The sequence below is a fragment of the Sus scrofa genome, chromosome 2, assembly GCF_054392235.1.
Source record: "Sus scrofa isolate SSC_HxYL_T2T_F1_AM1 chromosome 2, Sscrofa_HxYL_maternal_Yorkshire_Landrace_v2.0, whole genome shotgun sequence".
NCBI classification, from domain to species: Eukaryota; Metazoa; Chordata; class Mammalia; order Artiodactyla; family Suidae; genus Sus; species Sus scrofa.
In genome coordinates, this window is record NC_139384.1 from 137,212,802 (window position 1) to 137,236,793 (window position 23,992).

At 43.5% G+C, this 23,992-nt stretch overlaps 1 protein-coding gene across 11 annotated transcripts in view; it reads left to right on the top strand.

Moving 5' to 3' along the window:
• PRDM6 (PR/SET domain 6) overlaps positions 1 to 21,894 on the top strand; it is a 106,732-nt gene extending 84,838 nt beyond the window's left edge. For 4 of the 11 annotated variants that reach the window (XR_014838632.1, XM_085014358.1, XM_085014359.1 and 1 more), the window contains 3 exons: positions 4,299 to 4,641; positions 13,677 to 13,853; positions 20,924 to 21,894. Coding sequence is in view for 8 of the 11 variants with exons in the window: in XM_085014358.1 (XP_084870484.1) it covers positions 4,299 to 4,641; positions 13,677 to 13,853; positions 20,924 to 21,038 (635 nt within the window). In the remaining 3 variants the exon portion in view is untranslated. Of the gene's footprint in view, positions 1 to 4,298; positions 4,642 to 13,676; positions 13,854 to 20,662; positions 20,892 to 20,923 lie in introns of those variants that run through there. The other 7 variants (XM_021084683.2, XM_085014357.1, XM_021084684.2 and 4 more) reach the window with 3 other exon arrangements.
• The last annotated feature ends 2,098 nt before the right edge of the window (positions 21,895 to 23,992 follow it).

Consider the following 23,992-nt stretch of genomic DNA (forward strand, 5'->3'; position numbering starts at 1 on the left):
AGTCAGCATTTATAATCTACACTCAGAGTATTATTTGTCTGATTTCCCCCCAGAGACATCCTTGCCTTTGGCCAGCAGTGAGCTTCTGGCTGGTTTTCCTCCTCTCTTGTATGCTGATGACACCTGCATTCCAGTCTCCCCATCCTGCCTGCCTTACTGCTAGTGTCGCCTCCCCAGCCCCACGGGAGCTCAGTGTTGCCTGAAGACTTGCAGGCTTCCCTGTGCTTTGTCTCTTCCGGATTAGTTACACACAGGCTCAGTAAGATGAGTGTCACCCTCATCTCTGACAATACTGCTTTTCTTTCTTTCATTGTTTTTTTAAATGAAGAGCCATGGAGTTTCTGTTGTGGTGCAGCGGAAATGAATCCGGCTGGTATCCATGAGGATTCGGGTTCGATCCCTGGCCTTGCTCAGTGGGTCGGGGATCTGGCATTGCCGTGAGCTGCGGTGTAGGTCAGAGACATGGCTCAGGCCCCGAGTTGCTGTGGCTGTGGTGTAGGCTAGCAGCTGTAACTCTGATTCAACCCCTGGTCTGGGAACTTCCACACGCTGCAGGTGTAGCCCTAAAAAGCAAAAAAAAAAAAAAAAAAAACTACCCAAACATAAAACAGTTCTCCTTATCTTTCAATATGTATTTTAAAAGTAACAGTCTGTGTACAATCAAAGGTTTTTTGTGTTTCTTTTTTTTTTTTTTTCTTGCTTTTTTAGGGTTGCATCTGAGGCATGTGAAAGTTCCCAAGCTAGGGATAGAATCAGAGCTGTAGCCACTGGCCTATACCACAGCAACGCAGGATCCAAGCTGCGACTGCAACCTACACCACAGCTCACAGCAACACTGGATCCCAACCCACTGAGTGAGGCCAGGGATAGAACCTGCATCCTCGTGGATATTAGTAGGATTCATTTGTGCTGAGCCACTACAGGAACTCCCTATCAAAGGTTTTTTGAAAGTCGAAAATGTATGTACACATTTCATATTGATTATATACTTTCATCCTAGAAGTTGAAATTATACATGTATGTTTATACATGAAATATAGACATGTACATAAATATGTATACCTGTGTGTATTTAGGAGCATATATAACTCATATGTTTTTTGTTTTGTTTTTTTTTTGTCTTTTTACTATTTCTTTGGGCCGCTCCCGCAGCATATGGAGGTTCCCAGGCTAAGGGTCGAATCAGAGATGTAGCCACCGGCCTACGCCAGAGCCACAGCAACGCGGAATCTGAGCCGCGTCTGCAACCTACACCACAGCTCACGGCAACGCCAGATCCTTAACCCACTGAGCAAGGGCAGGGACTGAACCCGCAACCTCATGGTTCCTAGTCGGATTCGTTAACCACTCCGCCACGCACGGGAACTCCACTCATATGTTTATGTATGGATGCACACACATACCTCTGTACTAGCTGTACAATGTTCTTATTATTTTTTCCAACACAGCTATTAAGCAGACAAAGTAAGTGTGGTAAGGAAGAAATGCCCTAGAAATCAGAAAGTTAAATCTTCTAACTTAGCTCTGTACTTAACTGGATGTGTGATGATGGACAAGTTATTAGACCTGCTTGAACTTCAGCCTTCTTTTCTCTTTGTAATAAGAGAAGGAAGGATCAGATCAGCGGTTCTCATCTCTGATTGTACATTAAAAGCACTTGGGGAACTTTAAAAAGTGCAGATGCTCAGACCCTACCAAGAAAATCTCGTATTTTTAGAAAATCTCTCTTGTGAATCTAATATGCATTCAGGGTAAAGAAATGCCAACTAGACAAAGTCTAGGCTCTTTCCTGGTCTGTGAGCCTCTTGCTTTCTTCCTTTATTTCTTTTTTTGGCCACACCTGCATGCAGCATGCAGAACTTCCCCGGCCAGGGATTGAACCTACAGCACAGCTGTAACCAAAGCCACAGCAGCAATAACACCAGATCCTTAAATACTGAGCCACAAGGGAACTCCTCTTACTTTATTTCTCATTCCTAAGATAGGTTGGGCCATGCCAGCAGAGCACTGTAGGATGAGATGTTCCTTTTGTTGGATTCATTAGCATGTGGGATTATGTGAAACACTTGGAGTTGGAGAGCCCTGAACCCTTACATGTGGTATCTAACTGTCCACTTGAGCATGGAGCCTCCTGGTGGTCGTGGTCCCCAACCATTCTCTTTTTATGGTGGAGAACCTGAGTTTTCATGCTACCTAAGAATCTCAGCCATAGACTATGCAGGGAATTGTGGGAGTGCCCACTTCGTGTATCTCCTCCCACGTGACCTTGAACCAGTGGTCAACAATCATAGTTTACTTCCCATCACTATCCTTTTTACCAATCCTCCTTTCTAAACTTTTTGCTAATTTTCTTCTTTTCACCACCCTGTAACCTATAATGGCCATGATCCTTTAATCTTATTGACACAGTCATTACTTAAAAAAAGAACAACAGTTTTAATGCATATTAGGTTCTAATCATCTCTGAACTTCCTGGTTGACCTCTTTTCCTTTCCTAATAATAAGAATGGCAGCTCTTGTTGACTGTAGGTCCTGTGATGAGAAGTCCATTATCTCACTTAAACCTCATCAAAGGCCTTTTAAAGATGAGGAAGCCAGAGTTCACAGAGATCAGTGTCTTCTGAGTGGCAACCATGGCATTTAGTACCTGCTGTCTGTGCATTATCTCAGTCCTCCGGGTGCCCATTTTTCATTTTCCCAAGGCCTCAGTTGTGGATTTAGATGTTCTGTACTTGCCTGCAGTCGCAGAGTTACTATAGTCAGGGCTCTGTATCTGTGGGTTATGCATCCACAGATTCAACCAACCACAGATGGAAAATATTTGGAAAAAAAAATTCCAGAATGTGTCAAAAAGCAAAACTTGAATTTGTCATGTGCTGGCAACTATTTACGTTGCATGTACATGGTATTAAGTATTATAACTACTCTGTAGATGATTTAAACTATCTGGCAGGATGTGAGTAGATTATATGCAGATACTGTGCCATTTTATATAAGGGATTTAAGCATCTGCAGATTTGAGTATTTGTGAGGGTTCTGGAACCAAACCCTTTGGGCGCCAAGGATGGCTGTAAAGAGTGGGGTTAAAAATCTGGGCCATCTCAACCACTCAACCATACTGCTGTTACTTTGAGATTATGCTTCCATTGTCCCATTTTATAGATGGGGAAATCGAGAGAGTGCATTACTTGCCTAAAATCACCACGCTGATAAAAACCAGAGCCGGGATTATTTTTTCTGCTTTTTTAAAGAGCCACACTGTGGCATATGGACGTTCCCAGGCTAGGGGTCGAATCAGAGCTGCAGCTGCTGGCCTGAACCACAGCCACAGCAACTCAGGATTTGAGCCGTGTCTGTGACCTACGCCACAGCTTACAGCAGTGCTGGATCCTTAACCCACTGAGCCAAGCCAGGGATCAAACTCGCATCCTCAGTCACTGTTGGAACATAGATCTTTCTGATTCCAAAGCCCGAGTTGCCAGCACCATCCTCCGTGACTGTGTACTCTTTTGCCTGCCTCTCTTACTGTCTCCCCTGCACCCAGTCTGTAAATCAGGCCTCACTCAAGCCCTCTCTGAACACGGATTCTTTTTTCTTGCTATTCCTCTGCTCAGAAATAGTCAGTGTCTATTTCTTAGGCCTCGAGTCTTTTGTTTATTTATGTATTTGGACATTAAAGGCCTCTGAGGTCTACCCCCCACCCCTCTATTCCCACAGTGCCGAAAACCCATGCTGTGCTCGGTCAGCCTGATTCCCTCACCATCCCACCAGCGGGCCAGACTTCTGTCTCCAGGCGTCTTTCATATGGTTGCCTTCATCTCTCGAGCCAGTTTTTCTTGAAAACCCTGTTTTGTGCAGGCAAGGTCTGGTGGAAGGCCTGAATCTACCTTGTCTGCACTGCTCAAGGCCACCCTCTCCGGAGAGCCCACCCCTCCTTCTTCCCTGTCTCTTGCTGTGCCTTCCATCTGAACCCCCTCAAATCTAGTGTGTAGTGTGAAGCCTCTTTAGGGAGTCTCTACATCTCAAGTCCAAAGTGAACTCTGTGAGGGCAAAGGCCATGTGTGAAAAATCTTGAGCAGATAATAGTTGCTTAAATAAATAGGCATTCAATTAGTTTGTTTGTGCCAACAGTGTTTTCCCCCTGAAATCAAATTGTCTGCTATTATGTTCATTCTGAGTCCAGAAAAACCAATTATTCATATGTTGGCTTAGAGGAATTGTTTTAGAAGCATGTGTTAGCATGCTTATTTGAAGAGCTCTTAAGACTTAATCTTCTCAAACTCTTGCTGTTCTCCCAGTAAATGTCCCCTCAACCGTCATGGAAGCCATGTGCAGACAGGACGCCCTGCAGCCCTTCAACAAGAGCAGCAAACTCTCCCCCGCCACCCAGCAGCGCTCCGTCGTCTTCCCACAGACTCCATGCAGCAGGAACTTCTCCCTCCTGGATAAGTCTGGGCCCATCGAATCAGGATTTAACCAGATCAACGTGAAAAACCAGCGAGTCCTGGCGAGCCCGACCTCCACCAGCCAGCTCCACTCCGAGTTCAGTGACTGGCATCTCTGGAAATGCGGGCAGTGCTTTAAGACTTTCACGCAGCGGATCCTCTTACAGATGCACGTGTGCACACAGAACCCTGACAGGTAAGCTCCCCCTCTCACTGCTTAGGGGGTGGGTTTGCTGATGAGACGCCCTACTGGCCTTCCAGTTGCCTCCTTGGGGGGCAAGTCCTGTGATGAGAGGTTCTGGAAGGTGAGAGAGTCATGCCAGGTTCTTCTTTGCCTTTGTTGTCTCAATGGGCTGCACGAACCGTGCCTGCGAAGAGGAGTTGGCTGTCACTTTCTGAACAGCTCTGGCCAGGTCTAAAGGGAAGCAAAATAGAAGCCACTTTTATGAATATCATAGTTGGAAAAATGAGGTCAGGATGATTAGAATCCTCTCTGTCTTCCAAAGATAATATAGCTGGCCGCTCTGCTGCTGTCACAGTCGTTTCAGGGTTCACCTCCAGTGTGCCGTGGGTATGAACTTAATTAAGTACTAAGAGGTAATGAATTGGAATTTTTTGCTTAGTACTATTTTTCTTCAGAGCATGCAAACCCATAAATCCTGCAAAGCTGTCAAAAGGAAATACCTACTCTGCTGGTGATGTGGAGGAAAACAGATGCCACTTATTCAATAAACTAATATCCACACAGAAGAAAAATGTTGACTAGATACCTCAGAGTCAAAGTTGGTTTGAAAGTTTGTCAATAAAGAATTTTATGGCCATGAACTGAGGATGAAATTTAGCTGAACAAGTGAATTAAAATTTCAGGTACTCTGACGAGTGGCACAGTAGATATAATGGAACTATTATTTATGAATCAAAACTGGTTTATTCGACAGTCTTGATAGCTGGGAGCGCAAAAGACAAAAATCAAATTAATTCAGTAAGAAAGGATGGTGTTTTATCTCTCCTTCACGTGTTATGAAAATCTGATTAAATCCAAAATGTCTGAGACTATTTTGAATATAAAAGCAGAAAGTGATTTTTGGAAGCAGGCGGGGAGACTCGGAAGCAGGACTCCTGAATTATTTTCTTTAATTTGGCCATTCATTAACCTTAAGACACTCAGCTCTCCTTGCCTTTATAATATATACCCAGCTTTCCCCTCCCAGCTCGGCAGGATACAGCAGTGTGCTTGAACCCAGGCAGGCAGAGAGGATGAAGTGTGGTAGAGAGGGGGTAGATCTTTTTTGAAATAATAATGATCTATTTTAGGGTACATGCACACATTACGCGTGTGTGTGTGTATGTTTTTTGAGTGTGTGTGTGCTGTTGTGGAAACCACTTGCTTGAGATCCAGCACTGGTGTAACTCATTAATGTTGAAACATTTGTATTAGAGCCGTTAAGGCAGCTGTGTCTTTAACATCTTTACTTTCACTAGAAGAGCCCCTGGGTGAAATTATCAACAGACTTCTGCACCTCTTAGTAGTATTAGCCTTAGAGGGGACACAACAGTTTTGAAAATGTTTTTGTTATTCCAAAAGGATTTTTTTTTTTTAAAGTTTACCTTCCTTGGAAGTACACAGATAGCCTCAAAATATATCTATCCAATGTTTCCAGGATATTTTAGTGATTTTTTTTTAATATATACTAAAAAAAAGAATTATGATATTCCCTGGTGGTACAGCAGGCTAAGGATCCGCATTGTCACTGCTGTGGCTTGGGTTGCTGTGCTGTGGTGTGGGTTCAGTCTCTGGCCCAGGAACTTCTGTATGCTGCAGGTGTAGCCCCCCCCCCCCCCAAATGCATTAAAATCTTTTTCTTATAAATATGCTTTTTAAATTGAGTTAGTTTAGATATTAAACTAAATAAAATTAAATTGAATAAACTGTGTTATTTGCACAGGTTCATTGTCATAATAACGGAACATATAAAATAAGATGAAATGATAGTTGAAAGTTTATGGATACTGGAACTCTTAGCTTAGTCTTGAGTATGATATGATTTCATGCTGAATGTCACATAAAACAATGAAAATATGTCATGGTACATAGGAAGCTGGCAAAACAGACTATTTTGCTGACCCCAGTTACCCTTAGAAAACCATATGTGTATTATGGTTTAAGTCCTTGTGAAGTCTGTTCTGTCAAATCAGAGTCAGAATTTGTAATACATCTCTGTAACCTGTCAGAAAAGTGTGTGACAAATTAGAAAATTTAAATGTACAAAATAACACTTCCAGCAGAGACTGTTAGGTCCTTGCTGATTCCGAGCTAATCTAGAGTTCCTGGCAAAAATTCAAGTGACTTGAGACACCCGTCCTGTACTGGGCCCTGATGGGCTTATTTGATGCATATGCCCAGATGCAGTTCAGCCAGGCCTTCCCAGATGAGGTGAGGTGTTGTGCTTGATATTTAGGTAGATCGCCAGAGTGGGATCAAATTATTCAAGCAGTGGGTTCCTCCTTCTCCCTTCCCTAGGCTTTGTTGGGGAAGACTTGAGAAGTGGTCACCTTCATAAATAAGTTAAAATTAAGAATTACGACTTATGGAGTTCCCTTTGTGGTTCAGTGGGTTAAGAATCCCACTAGTATCTGTGAGGATTTGGGTTCGATCCCTGGCCTTGCTCAGTGGGTCAGGGATCTGGCGTTGCCATGAGTGTGGTGTGGGTCACAGATGAGGCTCTGATCTGGTGCTGCTGCAGCTGGCTGTGGCGTAGGCCAGCAGCTGCAGCTCCAATATGACCCCCTTTCTAGGCAAAGTAATCAAGTACAATGTTTCTTACTAACAATGGGGAGATGCTTGAATTACTCTGTCACATCTGAGTTGATTACTGGGGATAAGAGAAATAGATTGCCCAGTCTCTGTGACCCACTAGCGTCATTGAGACGTGTAATTTGCTTTTAGCATATAGGTTCTGTCTGGTTGCTCTATAGCATGAGCTATAGCATGCTTTCCTGGTGTCAGCAAGGTTGAAAGCTGAAGATAGTCTCCCAGTTCTCAACTACACGGGTGAATTGCTAAAGAGGAGAAATATACAGAACTAAAATGGAACATCACTTTGCTCATGGTTTTAAAATTTGGCATCTTTTCTCTTCTTATCCATGTGAAGACTTTTACAACTGCTGAATATACATCTTTTCTTTGGTGATGGACTCCATAAATCAGCTGGCTTTCAGTCTTTGGCAGTGTGTGCCCCTTTAGCCACATACAATGAAAAAGCTTAGAACCTGCCCGTCAGAAACCATTTCCCTTCTGTTTGAAAAACTCAAACACTTTTATTTTGATAGGAAAATCTTGCTAGAACTAGAGGCAAGAAAGGGAGACACAGAAGACAAAGTCGGAAAATAAACAGGTTAGAGTTTCAAACACCTCCAAATTTGAAACAGGCCCCTGAATCGTAGGTCCAAAAGGTTTTTCACTCAACGGACTGCATATTTGGCCATGAAACCCAAGACATTTGAACTTTCATCAAAGAGACTCTGTGTGTCTTTATTTGTGAGCTTTTTCATGTGAGGGACCATCAGGAAGTCTATGCCTTGATATAAAGGAAAGAGGTCTGAGAATACCCACTATTGCCAGCATTACTATTTTTCACTGCTGTGTTATTTACATCGAATGCAGAAAAAAAAGTCACTTTGACCCAGCAAAGTATGAATTAGCATTAACGATAAAAATACATCCATTTGAGGGTCCAGGAGCTATGGAATTATTTCTTCATTTTGTTCTGTTAATATTAAACATAAAAACCCCCCAAACTTTCTTCTTCCTTTTTCTCAGGCTACTGACTTTATTTTTTTCCTGAGTGAACTCAAAGGGAAGAAGGTGTTGGAATCTAGCTCAACCTAGATTTTATTTACGGTCTTCCATAAACTTTTGAGGTTTGGCATAAGCTTGTTACCTAGTCTAGGGCAGCTTGACTGACTTGTACTTGAACCAGGAATTAGAAATCCCTTTTCTCTTCTGTTTTTCCACTACAGAAACTCTCAACAGTCCCATTGGGGGGGCTCCAGAAAGGGGTAAGCAAATCCTTCAATCACGGTGCATAATTTTCTGATGAATGTGTTTGTTTTATTTTCTGTGCAGTGTCTTTATAATGCTTATCTTGATTTTGCATCCTTTGGCTTTCGTACTTGATTGTGCCGCCTGGGAAAAGTTTGCCGTTAGCCCTCATGGGCACACTGTCAGCTCCTCGCATGTGTGTTTTACATACCCTTGTTTATAAGTGGACACGGTGGTACCAGAGGGGAAGATGACTCTCGAAGGAGCTATTTGGTGGGAGGAGCCTGGAGCCAATCCATCACTGTAATAGTTTCTTTGGAAACGTATCCGTATTCTTGGGTCCGACAGTTTCCCCCTCCCAAGTGTGGAGGGTTATCTTCTTTCTAGCTTTCTATGTTCTCCAGATGTTTTGGCTCCGTCCTCTTGCTGCTTTCCTGAGGTCTTTCTCTCCGCACGTAGAGCTCAGTTCTTTTCTCACTCCACACAGCCAGCAGTGACCTAAGTAGTGCCCCGTTTGAAGTCCCAGGAGATGGGAGATGTGCGCGGGGAGCAAGGAGAGAACGTGGGCCCCACTGATCAACTTTTGTCCCAGAGGCTTTCATGCTATGAAAGCAAAATCAAAGAAGGATTAATAATATTTTAAACCAAACCACACTTAATTTTGTTAAATGTTTCATCCTTTTCCTTTGTGTACACCAAACCAATTACAGACTCAGAGCAAATGAATTGCACATTTTCCTCGAGTCGTCTTTGGCAGAGTTGCCGCCGGTTGCAGAGAATGCCAGGGGAATTACAAAAATTGTCTTGCTGCTTTCTATCTGCTTAAAAATGTACCAGCATTGATGTGTGCTAACTAAATCAACTCAGGCTTTGTCTGTTGATTTTTTAGGTATGTCATTGTTGAAGACAGAGCACCCTCTAGTTTTTCACGAAGTTTGATATTACTATGTTGGAACAAGCCACACGAGGCTATTTAAATTTCAGTTAATCAGAATTAAGTAAAGTGATACTTTGCTTTCTCAGTCATCCTAGTCACGTTTCCAGTGCTCAGTAATCACCTGTGGCTAGTGGTCCTCACGTGGGTTGGTATAAATATAGAAGATTTCTTCATTGAACGGCACTGCTAGATGTTTCAAGTCAGGTTTAAAAAAAAAAAAAGTCGAAAGCTTTTTCTGGTTATGAGATGTTATCACCTTGTGAGGCATGCTCATTGCATTTGTGAGAATGATACAATGCTATATGTGTGTGATGAGCTAGAGAGAATCAAAGTGCTTTAGAAAGGAGATTCCCATTTAGTCAATCAATGGCCTGTGATCCTGCAAAGAACAGCCCTTGCCAATGCTAGTCCTCCCCTGCAACTTCTGGTCTGACACATTGGAGCTCGGGGGTTGAAATTGATTGTATCCAAGAGTTTAATAAATGAAGTCTTACATTTTTGTTGTTGTTGATGATGGTATTTTATTTTATTTTCACTTTTTAAAAAAATCCCTTTAGTATTTGTAGAACTCTTCAAACTTTACCTGTTATTCTGTGAGTCTTTTTTTATATGCTCTTAAAAAGGTGACTTCCCAGAAGTTACATTATGGCGCAGCAGAAACGAATCTGATTAGTGTCCTTGAAGATGTGGGTTCCATCTCTGGCCTCAATTAGTGGGTTGGGGATCCGGCATTTCTGTGAGCTGTGGTGTAGGTTGCAGACATGGCTCAGATCCCACGTTGCTGTGGCTGTGACATAAGCTGGCGACTCTAACTATGATTCGACCTCTAGCCTGGGAACTTCCATATGCCATGGGTGTGACCCTAAAAAGCAAAAAAAAAAAAAAAAAAAAAAGTGACTTCCCATTTACAAAAGTTATTACAACATATTGGCTATAGTCCGTATGTTGTACAATAAATACATCCTTGAGCCTAACTTACACCCAGTTGTGGGTACTTCCCAACCACCTACCCAATGCCTATGTTGCCTATGTTGACCAGACCTTGAAAAGTTGTGGGAACATTAGTCATCGGAATAAAGAGCTGAGACATGGTAACTGATTCTGTTCCATAAGGCCCTTCAACTGGAAACTGAGAGATGAGGATGCAGGGTGTGCCAATAGAAACAGGTGCACAGAGTCTTAACTCCTAGGGCCGTTTGTTCCCAAGGAAGTCTCGATGTCTGGGATTCTGTAGTGTTGATGGTGTGTTGTGAAAGTCCTGCTCTTGGGCTTGAATGTTTCATTCTGTCTTGAATATATTCTTATATCCTTAGATGATACCCTCAGATTCATCCAATGTTAAAAATTACTTTTTGATCATTTCCTTTTCTTCATTTTTAGGAGACATTGAAAATGCAAAGAAGGATCTTGTTTATATTTCCTGAGGGTCAATTTTCCATACATTTCCAGGCTGAGAGAGACAATCTGTTATTAGAGTGGCAAGTAGAGGATACATTTTAGTTCTAAATTCTATACTAAATCAGTTTCTGCAAAGGTGAATATGACCATATAGTCTAAAATCTTGTTCTTCAAGGTACCTCAGAATTGAAGGGATATCATTGGGGGGGGGGTTGAGATCAACTCAAGTAAGGTTTGGTCCTATGTTTCGGTACCAGATTTTCTTGTTGCTCTGAATACTCAACTGTTTACCAAGTAAGTTTAAACGGTTCATATTCTCATGAACTTGAAGAGACACCCAAGACCATGGTAGGCTCTCCGTACAGGGCACTGGCTGGCACACACAGTGGAAGATGAAGGTCCCATCCCTGGTGCTGTCTCCTGTGAGGCTGTGTCTTAGGTGGCACACATTTGTTGATGATCTGAAAGCAGGAGCAGAACATGATGGGATGAGAAGGGGCGTCTAGGTTAGTCCATCCTGTTTATCAGAGAGATGAAAAGATGAACAGTGAGGGAAGTTGGGTGGCTTGTCAAGTCCCACAGTTGACTTGAGTTTGAAGCTGAAGCAGGACTCCCCTCTCCCCCATTCAAGGTCCTTCCATTGAGTCAGCTGAATCTTGCCAAGTTTTGACATCTCTGCCATTGGTCACTGGATACCTAGCAGTTGCCTCTCAGGTGGGAGCTGGCCTGGGTGACGTGGTAGAATCCTCTTTGTCTTTCATTGGTTTTACCTTGATGTAAGAATTCTCCATAAGCCTCTCTGTGGTCGTTTCTCCTCTTCTACATGTACATCTTTGCCACTGTGGTTATTAGCATAAAAAGGATGGAATGACTTCTGACTATAGGAAATAAATCACCCCAACTTTTGACAGCAGAGTTAGAAAAAAAAAGAAAAGATGAATTGGTTTTATTTAGTGACTTATTGTTTATTGTGATAGCTATTAAAAATAGATAACCAGAGGCTAATAAATGTTAATGGTCCTTCACTATTAGAAAAATCAATTGTCAGTGAATCTAGCATATATTAATATATGTGTATAATCTTCAATAACATTAGAAAAGTTCACCCCTGAGAGAATGATTTCTTGAGGAGTCCTTTAAGGTTAACAGTTATTACAAAGAACAATTTGGCAAAAGGACATTTTCATCTACGTACAATGCGAATGGCTTCAAAGACCTCAAAGAATTATTTTATAATTGTAATAAAATGCCTGTGCAGTTTGTCAGGATTGATAAACTCCTTGCCAAGGCGTCTTATATATTTCCTTGAAACTTGTTTGAGAGCAGTTAGATAGATTTCTAAATGTAAGTAATTAAAATTGTATAGTATTGAGTTATTGACCAATCCTGGACTATTAATCAAGCTAAAAAATTCTACAATCAGTGCTCAGTGTGCTGAAGCCTGGTAAAATAATAGTATTTGTGTTCGCTGAGGCAAATAGCCACAATTAAGCACTTCACTTGACAAATGAGAGGGTACACTTTATTTTGTACTTAATTGAATTGTTGTACATGCTTGGTCACCATTGTCTCCTGGCCCTTCATTCTGGTGTCTGCTCATTGGAGCTTATGCATTTGTTAAAGGTAGAGCCATTCCGTCTGCTTTTGCCACTGGCTTTCTGAACACAGCCAGAAATGCCTGGGCCACAAACCAGGGCTTCCTGAGATTTTTAATATCGCTCATGACAGATGATTCATTTTCTTAACAAAAATGTTGATAAACAAATTAGAGCCCTGTCAAGGAGTGATATGAAATAGCCTCGAATAGGGAAAACTCCCCAGGTTTTATATCACTCACCAGATTCTGCTTCCATAAGCAGAAGAACTTCTGTAGAGAAGACAGAATTTTAATCTGTTTTATGAAAACCAAAAATTGATTTCCTTCTCATGAGCTGCAAAGAATGTTCTCTGATAATCTTGCTAATTATCAGGTATTTGTCACCACTTCCTTCCATTCTCTTTTGCCTCCCGGTCCTCCATCTGCATAATGACATCTCGTCATGTCTGTGCCGCTATAAATCATTGCTTGCTGCCAGATTAAAGTGGGGAGCTGCAGTTCACAAAAAAGACCCAGTGGATACATGTTAGGTGGGGTTGGGGGTGGGGAGAGAGGGCGAATCAAAGTTGGCTGCACCCCTGTGTTCATGTATGCACCGTCAGATGATCCCAAGTTGGGGGTGCGCTACAGACAGACCCCAGGACAGTCTCATGTCTGCTATAACACCCCTGCAGTTGGCTGGCCTGCCGGCATGTTTACCTGGAACTTAGATTAAGGGCCAATCACCCTAGAATGACCTTGGCCTCAAGAGCTTATTTCCTTTGAGGACAGTTTATCCTCAGTTTTCTGAACTGCCAGAGATAATAACAACTGCTTGCCCCGAGAGGATTATTGTAAAGATTAAACTAGATAATTGATTTTAAAGCACTTTGAAAAGGTAAAGTGCCATAGAATTACGAGAGACAATTACATATTTTCTCCTGTAACATTCTGTTGAATCAAGTCTCTGTACGCTCCCCGCTCGCATAGTTGCCCTGCGGGTGGGGATAAAAACAAGAGCTAGGGGTTCTTGAAATGGGTTGGTGAATCCCGGAAAGGAGTATTCGTTTGGGAATTAATGTGTCTCAGCAGCTTTGCGAATTGTGCTCCTCTGCCAACAAGTACAGTAACGGGAACCCAGTGGCCCGAGCGCGATGCTTTGTTTCAAAAACGGAGAGCACGTCACCAGGACATAGTGGCCCTCGCCTCACGATACTGACTTCCACCGACTTGCTAACCTCGGACATAATGACCAGGCAGTCTCTTCCTGTGTTTCAGACCTTACCAGTGCGGCCACTGCTCCCAGTCCTTTTCCCAACCTTCAGAACTGAGGAACCACGTGGTCACGCACTCCAGTGACCGGCCTTTCAAATGCGGCTACTGTGGTCGTGCCTTTGCCGGCGCCACCACCCTCAACAACCACATCCGAACCCACACTGGAGAAAAGCCCTTCAAGTAAGTAGTGGCTCGCACGGCATCCTCTCTTTTGTCTTAGCCCTTCCTGAGAGCCGGCTGAGGAGGTGGCCCAGTGCTGCCTGGCTCAGCCAGCGAGTGGAGAGAAAGTCAGCATCCAGGCTGCAAAAGGACCTATTTGTTGAGTGGACATTGGGAACAGGAAGGCAGGAAAACCTATACACGGATCCTGTCTGGGGCGGTGCGACCGTGGACAGGAGACGTGCTTTTTGGGTCTGTTTTCTCATGGGTAAAATAAGGAAGGAGGAGTAAGTAATTGTAAGATTCTTTCTAGTTTCTGAGCAGCTGTGCTTCTAGAATGTGAGCTAGGAGCCACACAGAGTGCCATCTGTGGCCATCAGCAAGTCCTGTGGTCATCAGCAAGGACAGCTGGGTAATCATTTGCTTGGAAACTATGAATCCTTTCGGAACCATTCCTCCTCTTTCCTGTGTGTTAAGGAAGTTGGAATCTGTGATAGCAGCCATCTGGCGGCTCTTCAGTGTGCCTTTTGGATCTCAAGCTTACCATGCTGGTGAAAAAAAGAAAAACATAACCAACAAAGGATATATCTGAGTTCTTGAGGCTTCAGGGAAAATGGGAACAGGTAGAACTGAATTCCAAGGGCTTGGGCAACGTAAGGGCACTTGAGCAGGAGACGTTTCTAGATAAAGCACAGTCCTGAAAAGAGTGGACATCTGAATCCTGCAAGATGGCCTGTTCATTCATCCACTCATTCATTCATGCATGAGTATGTGTGTTCATTCATTCAGCAAATATTTATTGAGCACCTTCTTTGGTACTAAGCACAAGAGATGCAAAGGTGAATGAGACTCAATCTCCCAGGCTTTGATGACCTCACACTTTATAGGGAAGCCCCATTAGTAAACAAATGTTACCACATAGGGTGAAAGGTGCAAAAGTGAAAAACAATAAGACCTGTATATACAATGTTTCCAGGGTAGCATAGGGAAGTGGAGTAATCAATGCTGTCTGGAGGAAACGATGTTTAAGATATGTTTTGAAGCATAAGTAGGAGTTTTCCAGGCATACAAAGGGAAGGAGGCTTTCTGGTAGCCCACTTGGGGCATGGAGAGGCTTGGGGTATGAACCAGTGTGAGGGACCCATTGATCATCTTAGAACAGTTTTTACTATTTGTGTGATAGACTCTGTTTTGTTCAACCCTCTTATATCTTTCTTTGCTCATTTGGCATAATGGCTTTCCCTGGTTAAGCAGGAACATTGAAAGAGTGCAGATATACAGCCTATTTACCTTCCATAAGATAAGATTGAGCAAGAAAGGAAATGAGGAGTTCCCGTCGTGGCGCAGTGGTTAACGAATCCGACTAGGAACCATGAGGTTGCGGGTTCGATCCCTGTCCTTGCTCAGTGGGTTAACGATCTGGCATTGCCGTGAGCTATGCTGTAGGTCGCAGACGCAGCTCGGATCCCACGTTGCTGTGGCTCTGGCGTAGGCTGGCAGCTACAGCTCCGATTGGACCCCTAGCCTGGGAACCTCCATATGCCGCGGGAGTGGCCCAAGAAATGGCAAAAAAAAAATAAAATGAAAAAAATAAAAATAAAATTAAATTTAAAAAAAAAGAAAGGAAATGATTCAGGAAGCAGGTGAATCCTTTTGCTTGATCTCAACCGAGGTGTCTTCCCATAGTCTCATTATCCATGATTTTCTTTTTGGATCTGCTGTGGCACGAGGTCACCACAGTGCTCAGCCTGAGGCCGGGCTCAGGCTCAGGGAAGCAGAGTCCTGCTGGCCTGGGTGCCATCTGCCCGGCATCTGTGGGCGGAGGGCCAAGCTCATAAAAGGCTGTCATCTTCACCCACCTCCCCATGAATTAGTTACCGTTATTCATTATTTTTAACCATTTTCCACTGTGGTTTAATTTATGATATGTATTAATAATTTGAGACTTTACTTTTTGTCAATGGGTGTGGCTTTTCACTGCATAAAGGCATCTGGATGAGGGAAATGAATGGGGTCTAAAGTTGAACTTGCACTGTGTGAGCCAATCTGTGTGCTCTGGGGCTGCCATAGCCCAAAGGGACCCCCTTGTTCAAATCCACCCTAAGGGCCAGTTGAGTTAGCACAGTCCTAGAGTTCCCTACTGCAAGTATTTGTGTCTTGCACAGTACACTTGGTCATCGCCCCCAGGCCCTCGCTGATTCTGGCTTCACCACTGCTCTGCATGTAGAAGGTGACAATGATACATTTCTTGTGTCTTTGAGGGAGAGAAGTTTTCAAAAGCAGAGACGCAGAAGGTCGGAAGATCCTCCTGACCCCTTATATTAGAGAGGATAGCCAGACAGACACAGTGCCAGCAATCAGATTGATTTTTATCTTGTTGCTGTGTAAATAGATTTTAGTAATTAATTGAAGAGGTTTCAGGGTCAAAATGGGGCATAGATTTCTATTAATGTTAAGGTGTTACTTAAGTGTAACCTCGTTGACTCCACTCCATTTTTTTCTTTAACATCCTGTTTTTGTCATGTTTCCAATAGAGATGCCATTTTAACTTAATTCTAATGCAGATTAATATTTGAAGGGCTGTAGTGCTTATATGTTTTTCCGTTCTCTAAGTATTTGGGGGCACCATAGCCTAATTTCATATGAAAAACAAACAAGGACTCACCAGAGTTGGTTGTATTAGATTCCTTATACATGTTTTAGTTCCTCCTGCTTCTTCTCGTATTAAGATAGCCACATGCTGTAGGGTTTCTTTTTTTAACTTATCAAATACATACTGCCAGAAAAGAACTGGGTGTACGCCTCTTTTATAAGCGCAAGATTTAAACATCTTTTACAAAATGGAAAGCTAAATCCTTCAGTGTATACAACTAAATCGTTCAGGATTGAACTATCCCAAGGGAATTTGGGGGATCTTCCAAATAGCTCATGGATATCCATCCCATGGACATTTGTAAATATCATGAAGATATCTTTTTACAAGCTTATAAAACAAACGTTCAAAAAAAAAAAAAAGTTTGTTGCCATTTAGTCAATAAAGTGGATTTTGCCACCACAGTTAATTTTACTACTTCATCTGATGGGTACTGGCTTATGCAATGTTGCAAAGAAAGAAAAGAAATCTTGCAAAGACGCACAACCCTCAGCTGTACTCCTTGGGCAGCTTCCAAATAGATGCCCCAAATGACGCAGTCCCCAAATTGCCCACCCGGGACCTGGGAGGCCTTGACAGGATTCCCAAGGACGAGGCCACAACAGGGGAAAGCCCTTTCCAGCTTCTAAAATCGTCTGCTGAGAAATGGTTTTTCAAGGCAGATCCAGATTGTTTCCATACAGGAAAGCTGGAGAAGATCTGGCGTTAAGAGATCAGAGTTTCGTTCCAGGCTTTGCCTCACAGTCTGATGGGCTGAAATCCTACCGAGTGACTCCATTCCCCCAAGCTCTAGGGGGATGGCAGGCTTGTCCACAGCTAACCTGGGCTTCGGACTAAGAATTTGTAAGGCGGAGGAGCTCCTAGGAAAAGCAGCATATCAGAGGATCATATGGAAGCGTGTCCTATCAGTTGGCACTGTGAGACGAAGTCATGGAGAACAAGCAACAAAAACAAGGCGTCATGTTATCTCACAGCAGTTGCCATGAACTTCATTGAAAAGAGGAAAGAAGGAGGGTGGTTAGGAAGTTGTCAGTCTCCAGCTTACTCTTTATGCTGAAAATTTCTCTGTTACTGAACATAATCTCTCAGGATTTCAGGGAGGCTGCTCCGCTCAGGATCCGCGTGAGCCGCTTGATGCCTGGCTTCTGTGCCTGGGAAAACCAGACTTTCCATAGGAGAGCTTCTTTTCTTCACCTTCCTTGAGAGCCAGGGAAATACTCATCACTATGCTTTTGCCTTAAGTAAAGACAATTTGGCTTAGTATAAATAGCATCAAAGGATATTCCAAAGAGCGTCAAATATTTTAACAAGATCTAGGCATAGTCAAAGCTAACTTTTAAAAAGCACATTACTAAGCATGCACTGAGCACTTCATCAATACAAAGCAGCTTGGTTTAATTCAAGAAGTGTTTGGTGTCAGACCATAGAGGAACAGAAAGCAAGCTTCCTGTGGGTCTTCTGTGTAAAAGAATTTGACATCGTTTTGTGTCTCTGTCACTTTCAGGCAGCAGTTGTGAAGCTCCCTCTGTATGCTAGTCGCCGTTAATTAGAGAATGATCTCAAATCTTAAAGGCACTCAAGGCTGATGAGGGTGCCCACACTGGTAGCAAGTTGGGGACTTTCTCATTGCTGAACTATTCGGATGATGGTTCCCTTCGAGGCTGTGATGTCAGCTCCATGAAGACCTTGTGTGCCAGGGCAGCTTTTGGCTCCCGGACCATTACCCACCTCTCTCTTTCTTTCTTTCTCTCTCTCTCTCTCTCCCTCTCTCTCTCTCTCTCTCTCTCCCTCCCCCCACCCCCATCTCTCTCTCTCTCCCTCTCTCTCTGCTAACCCCCATGAAATCCAGGCTCAGAGATGCCCAGGCCCAGCCACTTGTCTGGGATTGTAGTTCAGGGCTAATTAAATGCCAACCCAGCTGAAGTCCTGCCCTGACTTGCCAGAATATAAGTATTTGCCTTAATTTTGCCTTTCTGATGAGTTCCATTAAGCACTGAAAATGATTTGTGAAGGGTTTTTTTTTTTTTCCCCTAAACTTAAAGATGAAGAACAGAAAATGGGGATTTTTCCCCCTTATTAAAATATCTTCCATCAAATTCTCTGTATTTCCTTAATTCTACAAATTGTATTCTTATAATTACCAACACACGCAGGTATTATTTGTAGTAGCCCACTTTCCCCAACAAGGGGAAATTCCTAGGAAAAGGATCTAAATTAGAGTAATTTTATACACATCTGTATATGTTTTTACTCCCACTTGGTGAACAGATGGCACAAGAGATGATTTTTCAGGGATGATCTCAGGAGCCCTATAGACTTAGTGAATTTTCTAACTATGACGACAAATGGTTCCATGAGTGTATAAATATCCATGAGGCATTTAGGCAAACACATGAGCAAAATCTTAACTCCCCTCTTACTGTCTCTGCCAAATCTGAATGTTTAAATATTACATACAGACATAAGCATTTGCTTTATAGGAGGCACTAGACTTCCAACCTATGAATTCTTTGTATTCTAATGCACAAGAGCAGAGGTGCAAAAGCCTGACACAGGTAACTCAGTTATTCCTTATAATTGTTCAAACTCTTCTGCTTGCTCTGAAATTGATTCTGGAGCTTCAAAATTAAAAAAAAAAAAAGGAATATAATAATTTGAAAGTTTGTCAAGCAGTGAAAGGTAGTATATTTTGACACACTAATCCAGTAACTAATCAGTTTTCTAATAAACAATCAGCAGTTTGCTAGCATGTCATCAGCACTTCAGGAGCCCCAGAAAGGGGATGAGCTGCCCATGGACGTTAATGAATACACCAAAAATCATTAGCTGATCAATACTTCTGAGTTATTTTCATTGAGCTGATAGGTCTGATACATTAAAGCTGACATTATACATTTGTCAAGATCACAGTGCAGTTTTTAACAGTGGAACAGGCTGCTAAAAATATTCCCCAAAAGACAATAAAAGAAACACAACTTCCTCACGCTGACACCTTCAGCTGGCATATAGGCCCTTAAAAATCCAAGCATGGTAGTCAAGATCCAGCCTCCCAACATTAACAAATATGCAAAACTCCCCAGTATAGACAGATGTGTTTTTTTTTTAAAGGTAGTTGCTTCTGTGGCAAAGACACTGTATAGGATTTACTCCAGCGGAGAGACAACCACCCACGGGATGACGGGGCATGTGGCACATAGTCGGGCACCAGGGACTTTCTAATGACGGCTTTGCCACAGCCCCAATAGTGCAGGGACCTGAGACCTAAGTTTGCATTGCTTATAAGAGGAACAGTTGTCTGCAGCTCTCCTGAAAGTCTGTTCTTTCAGAGGTTTGAGGAGAGGACATTAGGGAGAGAGCTGAGGTGGGTGCTGTGCCCTAGCAGGTGCTCAGCCAGTGCTCCAGGCAGCACAGAGGAGCAGGATAGTAACAGGGAAGTCACTGTCTACACCCAGTTTGCTGCTGCAGTGGTGTGTGTCTGTGTGTGTGTGTGTGAGATCATGGACAATCAGCCAGGAATGACAACCACCGCAGAAAAACCAGAGGCCACCATTAAGGTTGTGTGTGTGTGTGTGTGTGTGTGTGTGTGTGTGTTTTGAAGATTGCGTAGTCATCAAGCTACTCAGTGTGTATTGCGTGGAAGTGGATTAAGCTGTGGGTCTTTAGATTGCCACATTTTTTAAGTTAAGGAGAAGAGAGACTCTTGAAGTGTGATGTCCTTTTTCTCCTTATCAAACACACCAACCCTTTACTATGGCCCACGTATATATCCTCTCTGCTATACCTTCTAGAGAAGTGAACTTGAAGTGCACCCACATTGGTTGATTTGGGGGTTTCCTGAGTCTCCTATCCCACCACAGACTTTTTTTTTTTAACCCTGAGTTGGGTTGGGCTATGATACTCTAACTAGCCTTTGCACAAAAGGAACCCCCACCCCAACCCCCACAGTCACTGCAAACTAATGTATTGCTTCCTCTGGTTTCCAAATTCAGAGATGATGGTTCTTTGGCTGCTGTGCTGGGGGGAGTAGCATTCCTGATTTTAAATTAGCAGCAAGTGAAATTCTATTTGTCATCAATTTCTCTTTGGGGTTACGGAGCAGAAAACTGAAGACAAGCTGCTGCTTTGATGGCTCACTCCTAAAAATCTCTTTTTGTTCTTTATCTATTTGAACTGACAGTGATCAGAGCTGCAGCAGGACAGGGCTCTCTGGAGAAATCACCTTCCCCCTGCCTATTGACAGATCCCTCTGTTCTGCATCAGCCGGGCTTTGTCCCATCACAGGCATTCAAGCCTTGGAAGGAGCCACCAATTAAACCTCTTGAGCCGGTAAAATCTGAAGCCACTTTGGAGTGTCTGTTCTGATTAGGCAGGATGAGAGGAAGCCCATCACCCTGCAGGCCCGCTCCCTGGTCTCAATTTTCTCTCTTGCCTCCACCAGGTGCGAGAGGTGTGAGAGGAGCTTCACGCAGGCCACCCAGCTGAGCCGACACCAACGGATGCCCAATGAGTGCAAGCCAATAACCGAGAGCCCAGAATCAATCGAAGTGGATTAACTGATTGACTGGTTGGAATTAAACTGCAAGGAAAGTCATGATTAAATGTCACGGACACTTAAGCAAAACCAAAGATTTCCTCTGAGCAACTTTCAATCAGTCCCAGAAAACCAAAAGCAGTAATAAAATAAGTAAGATGTTAAGAGATATTGATCCTGGCGTGGAAGTCAGACCAGGAGAGAGATTATTTATTTATGACTAGAGATGAGACTCATTTCCATGGACAGCCAACCTGGGACGGCTCACATTTCCAGTCCCACCGTGTATTTGCTTTGTTTCTAAAAAGCTTTTTTAAACTGTTATTTAATACCAAAGGGAGGAATCGGATGGGTTCTTCTGCCCACACTTGTGACTGAGAATGCACAGGGACTTGTTTCTCATTGCACCTTTTTTAGTAGCATGATTCAAGGGGATCCCTTGTACAGCCCTTCTTCCTGCTGTTTCGGTTCGGCCTGGCCTGCTTGGGGCTGCCCAGTGGGGACCATGGATGCGGGAGCCAGCACTCCGCTGAGTCCAGGCCACCTCCAGCCCCACGGGCGGTCCATGTCTGTGTTTTCCACACTTATTTCTCATGCACTTTTCTCACGGCTCCTTCCATTCGGCAGCCTGGTCTTGATGCAGAAGAGCCTGGAAGTGGAAGATGGCTTCCGATACAAAATTCAAGGGGGAAAAAAAAATGGGGACTTACCGTGTCCTGTCAGGATGTCAAAACATTTTAAATGTACTGCCCTTCATAATACAGTATATTGTTCCGAAGCAGCTAGTTGAGAAAATTTTGTTTTCAATAACATTTTAGCTTAAAAAAAAAAAAAAAACCATGAAAATAAAGTTCTTCAGTATGAGGCTGAATATAAGGTATTAGGCTTCAAGTAATTTTTTGTTGTGTCTGTGGAAGTATCGAGTATGTGGAGTTCCCGTCGTGGCGCAGCAGAAACGAATTCGACTAGGGACCATGAGGTTGTGGGTTCAATCCCTGGCCTCGCTCAGTGGGTTAAGGATCCGGCATTGCCATGAGCTGTGGTGTAGGTTGCAGACGTGGCCCCGATCTAGTGTGGCTGTGGCGTAGGCCGGCAGCTATAGCTCTGATTAGACCCCTCCCTGGGAACCTCCATATGCTGCTGGTGTGGCCCTAGAAAAGACAAAAAGACAAAAAAAAAAAAAAAAAGGAAAAAAAAAACTATCAAATATGTGAGCAAAAATGGCGCCGAGCCCCACTGTCAAGACCCTTCTAGGCAGTTTCAACTCCCTTCCTGGTACCTCCAGGGGAAGCCTGGGAGGCCCTCTGCATTCAGGGGAACATTTCTGCAAAAATAGGTGAAAATAACCCAGATGACGGACCACTGAGAGGAGGAGCCACGGAGAGGGTTGTGGTTAGAACAGACTGCCCCCAGGACAGCTCATTTTATCAGGAGGAGTTACCCTCGCAGCCCCTCTGGCCCTTGATAACGTTCTTCTCTCAACATTGATCCCCTGAAAGAGAAAGAGATATGTATACAATTTCACTGGTCTTCGCTTGAGTGCTAGGAAAGTGTGTGTAACTTCAGCTGGCCTTAGGGCAGTTCAGCCACGGTGTTCAATCAAAATGATTGAGATGGGTCCTATTGCACACAGTGCTCCAACCTCAGGAAGACTGACGCCTCTGGCACTCTCGGCTGCCAGCCCCAGCAGCATTGCAGAGACCACCTTGAATGGCCCGTGGGAAACTGAACTGTGTAGCGTGCCGACCAGCAGCAACCTGTGTCTGTAGATTTCTTGGTCACCTGAGAGCAGGACACAGTCTTCCAAGGAACTCCTTGTCTTTTTAGCCCCCTGGATTGCCTTCCCTTAACAGAAGTAGGAGAGACACATATCTGAAGCCGTTGTGGAAAGGCAAGGAGGCTCGTGGTTTAGTGTCAGCTAGCATCATGTATTTGCTCTCAGACAATCTTCCTTCCCTTTTCATTTCACTCTTCCCATCCCTTGGCCCTCCTCTGGCACACTGAAAATGGAGCAAAACAGGGCCTCTCTAATTGTGTTTGAGAAAATTATCTCCCACAGAGTCATTTGGTGAATTCTGAACTCCAGTGCCCCAATGTGAAGTCTTTCAGATCTCCCCCGTTTCTCCTTGTCGTGGACGTAGGAAGCTATCTGTGCTGCTGTGTGACTGTTTCTGATGGAAAATATTTTCTCCAGGAGACTGGAATGTGTTCTGCTTTTCTGATTTCTTGCCCTAAGTGTTGGAGACATCTGACCAAAATGTGTGCCGCTGGGAGGGGTGGAGAGAATAGGTAGCTGTATTAACCTGAAACCTACAAGAAAATGACAGGTTGACTGTACAGATGAGCCAGCAAGCTGTTCCGTTTATTCATGTTGAAATGGTTGTCCTCTTTAAAATAAGGGAGCCAGCTGTATGTTTCTAATGTTTTTTTCTGTGAGAAAGATCACAGAAAACAACAGTTTTGCCATTTGCCTCATTTTGATGTTTGAATGAAGTGCACCCTACCCAGCGCCCACGAGCTCCCATGTGAATATGAGAAGCCTTGGCTTTGCCCTTGATACCTAGTGTGGACAGAGGCTCCGGAACAGTGCTCTCTGCCACTCTAATGGCTTTGCCAGCTGATCCCAACGTCCCAGTTACTATGGCAGTAAATTCTGTATGGAAAGGTTCTTCTAGCCCTTTGCTCACTGAAGTCTCTTTTTCTCCTTTATTAGTAAGGGAAATTTGGGGTGTGTCTTTCCCACCAAATATGGTCAGAAATTATTTGCTACCAACAAAGAGAAAATTGGGGCGTTTTCCCATCGCTGAACTGTTGTTGGCTGCTAGCCGACACGCCTTGGATGTCTGTGGGTAAGACAAGCCTGCTGCAGACAGACTAGGGACTGAAGCGGGTACTGCAGTCCCTCTGGTCCCAGATGCTTTTAATTGAAGTATGTTCTGCGGGAGGGGTTTCTCAAAATCTCCCAACAGTTGCTTT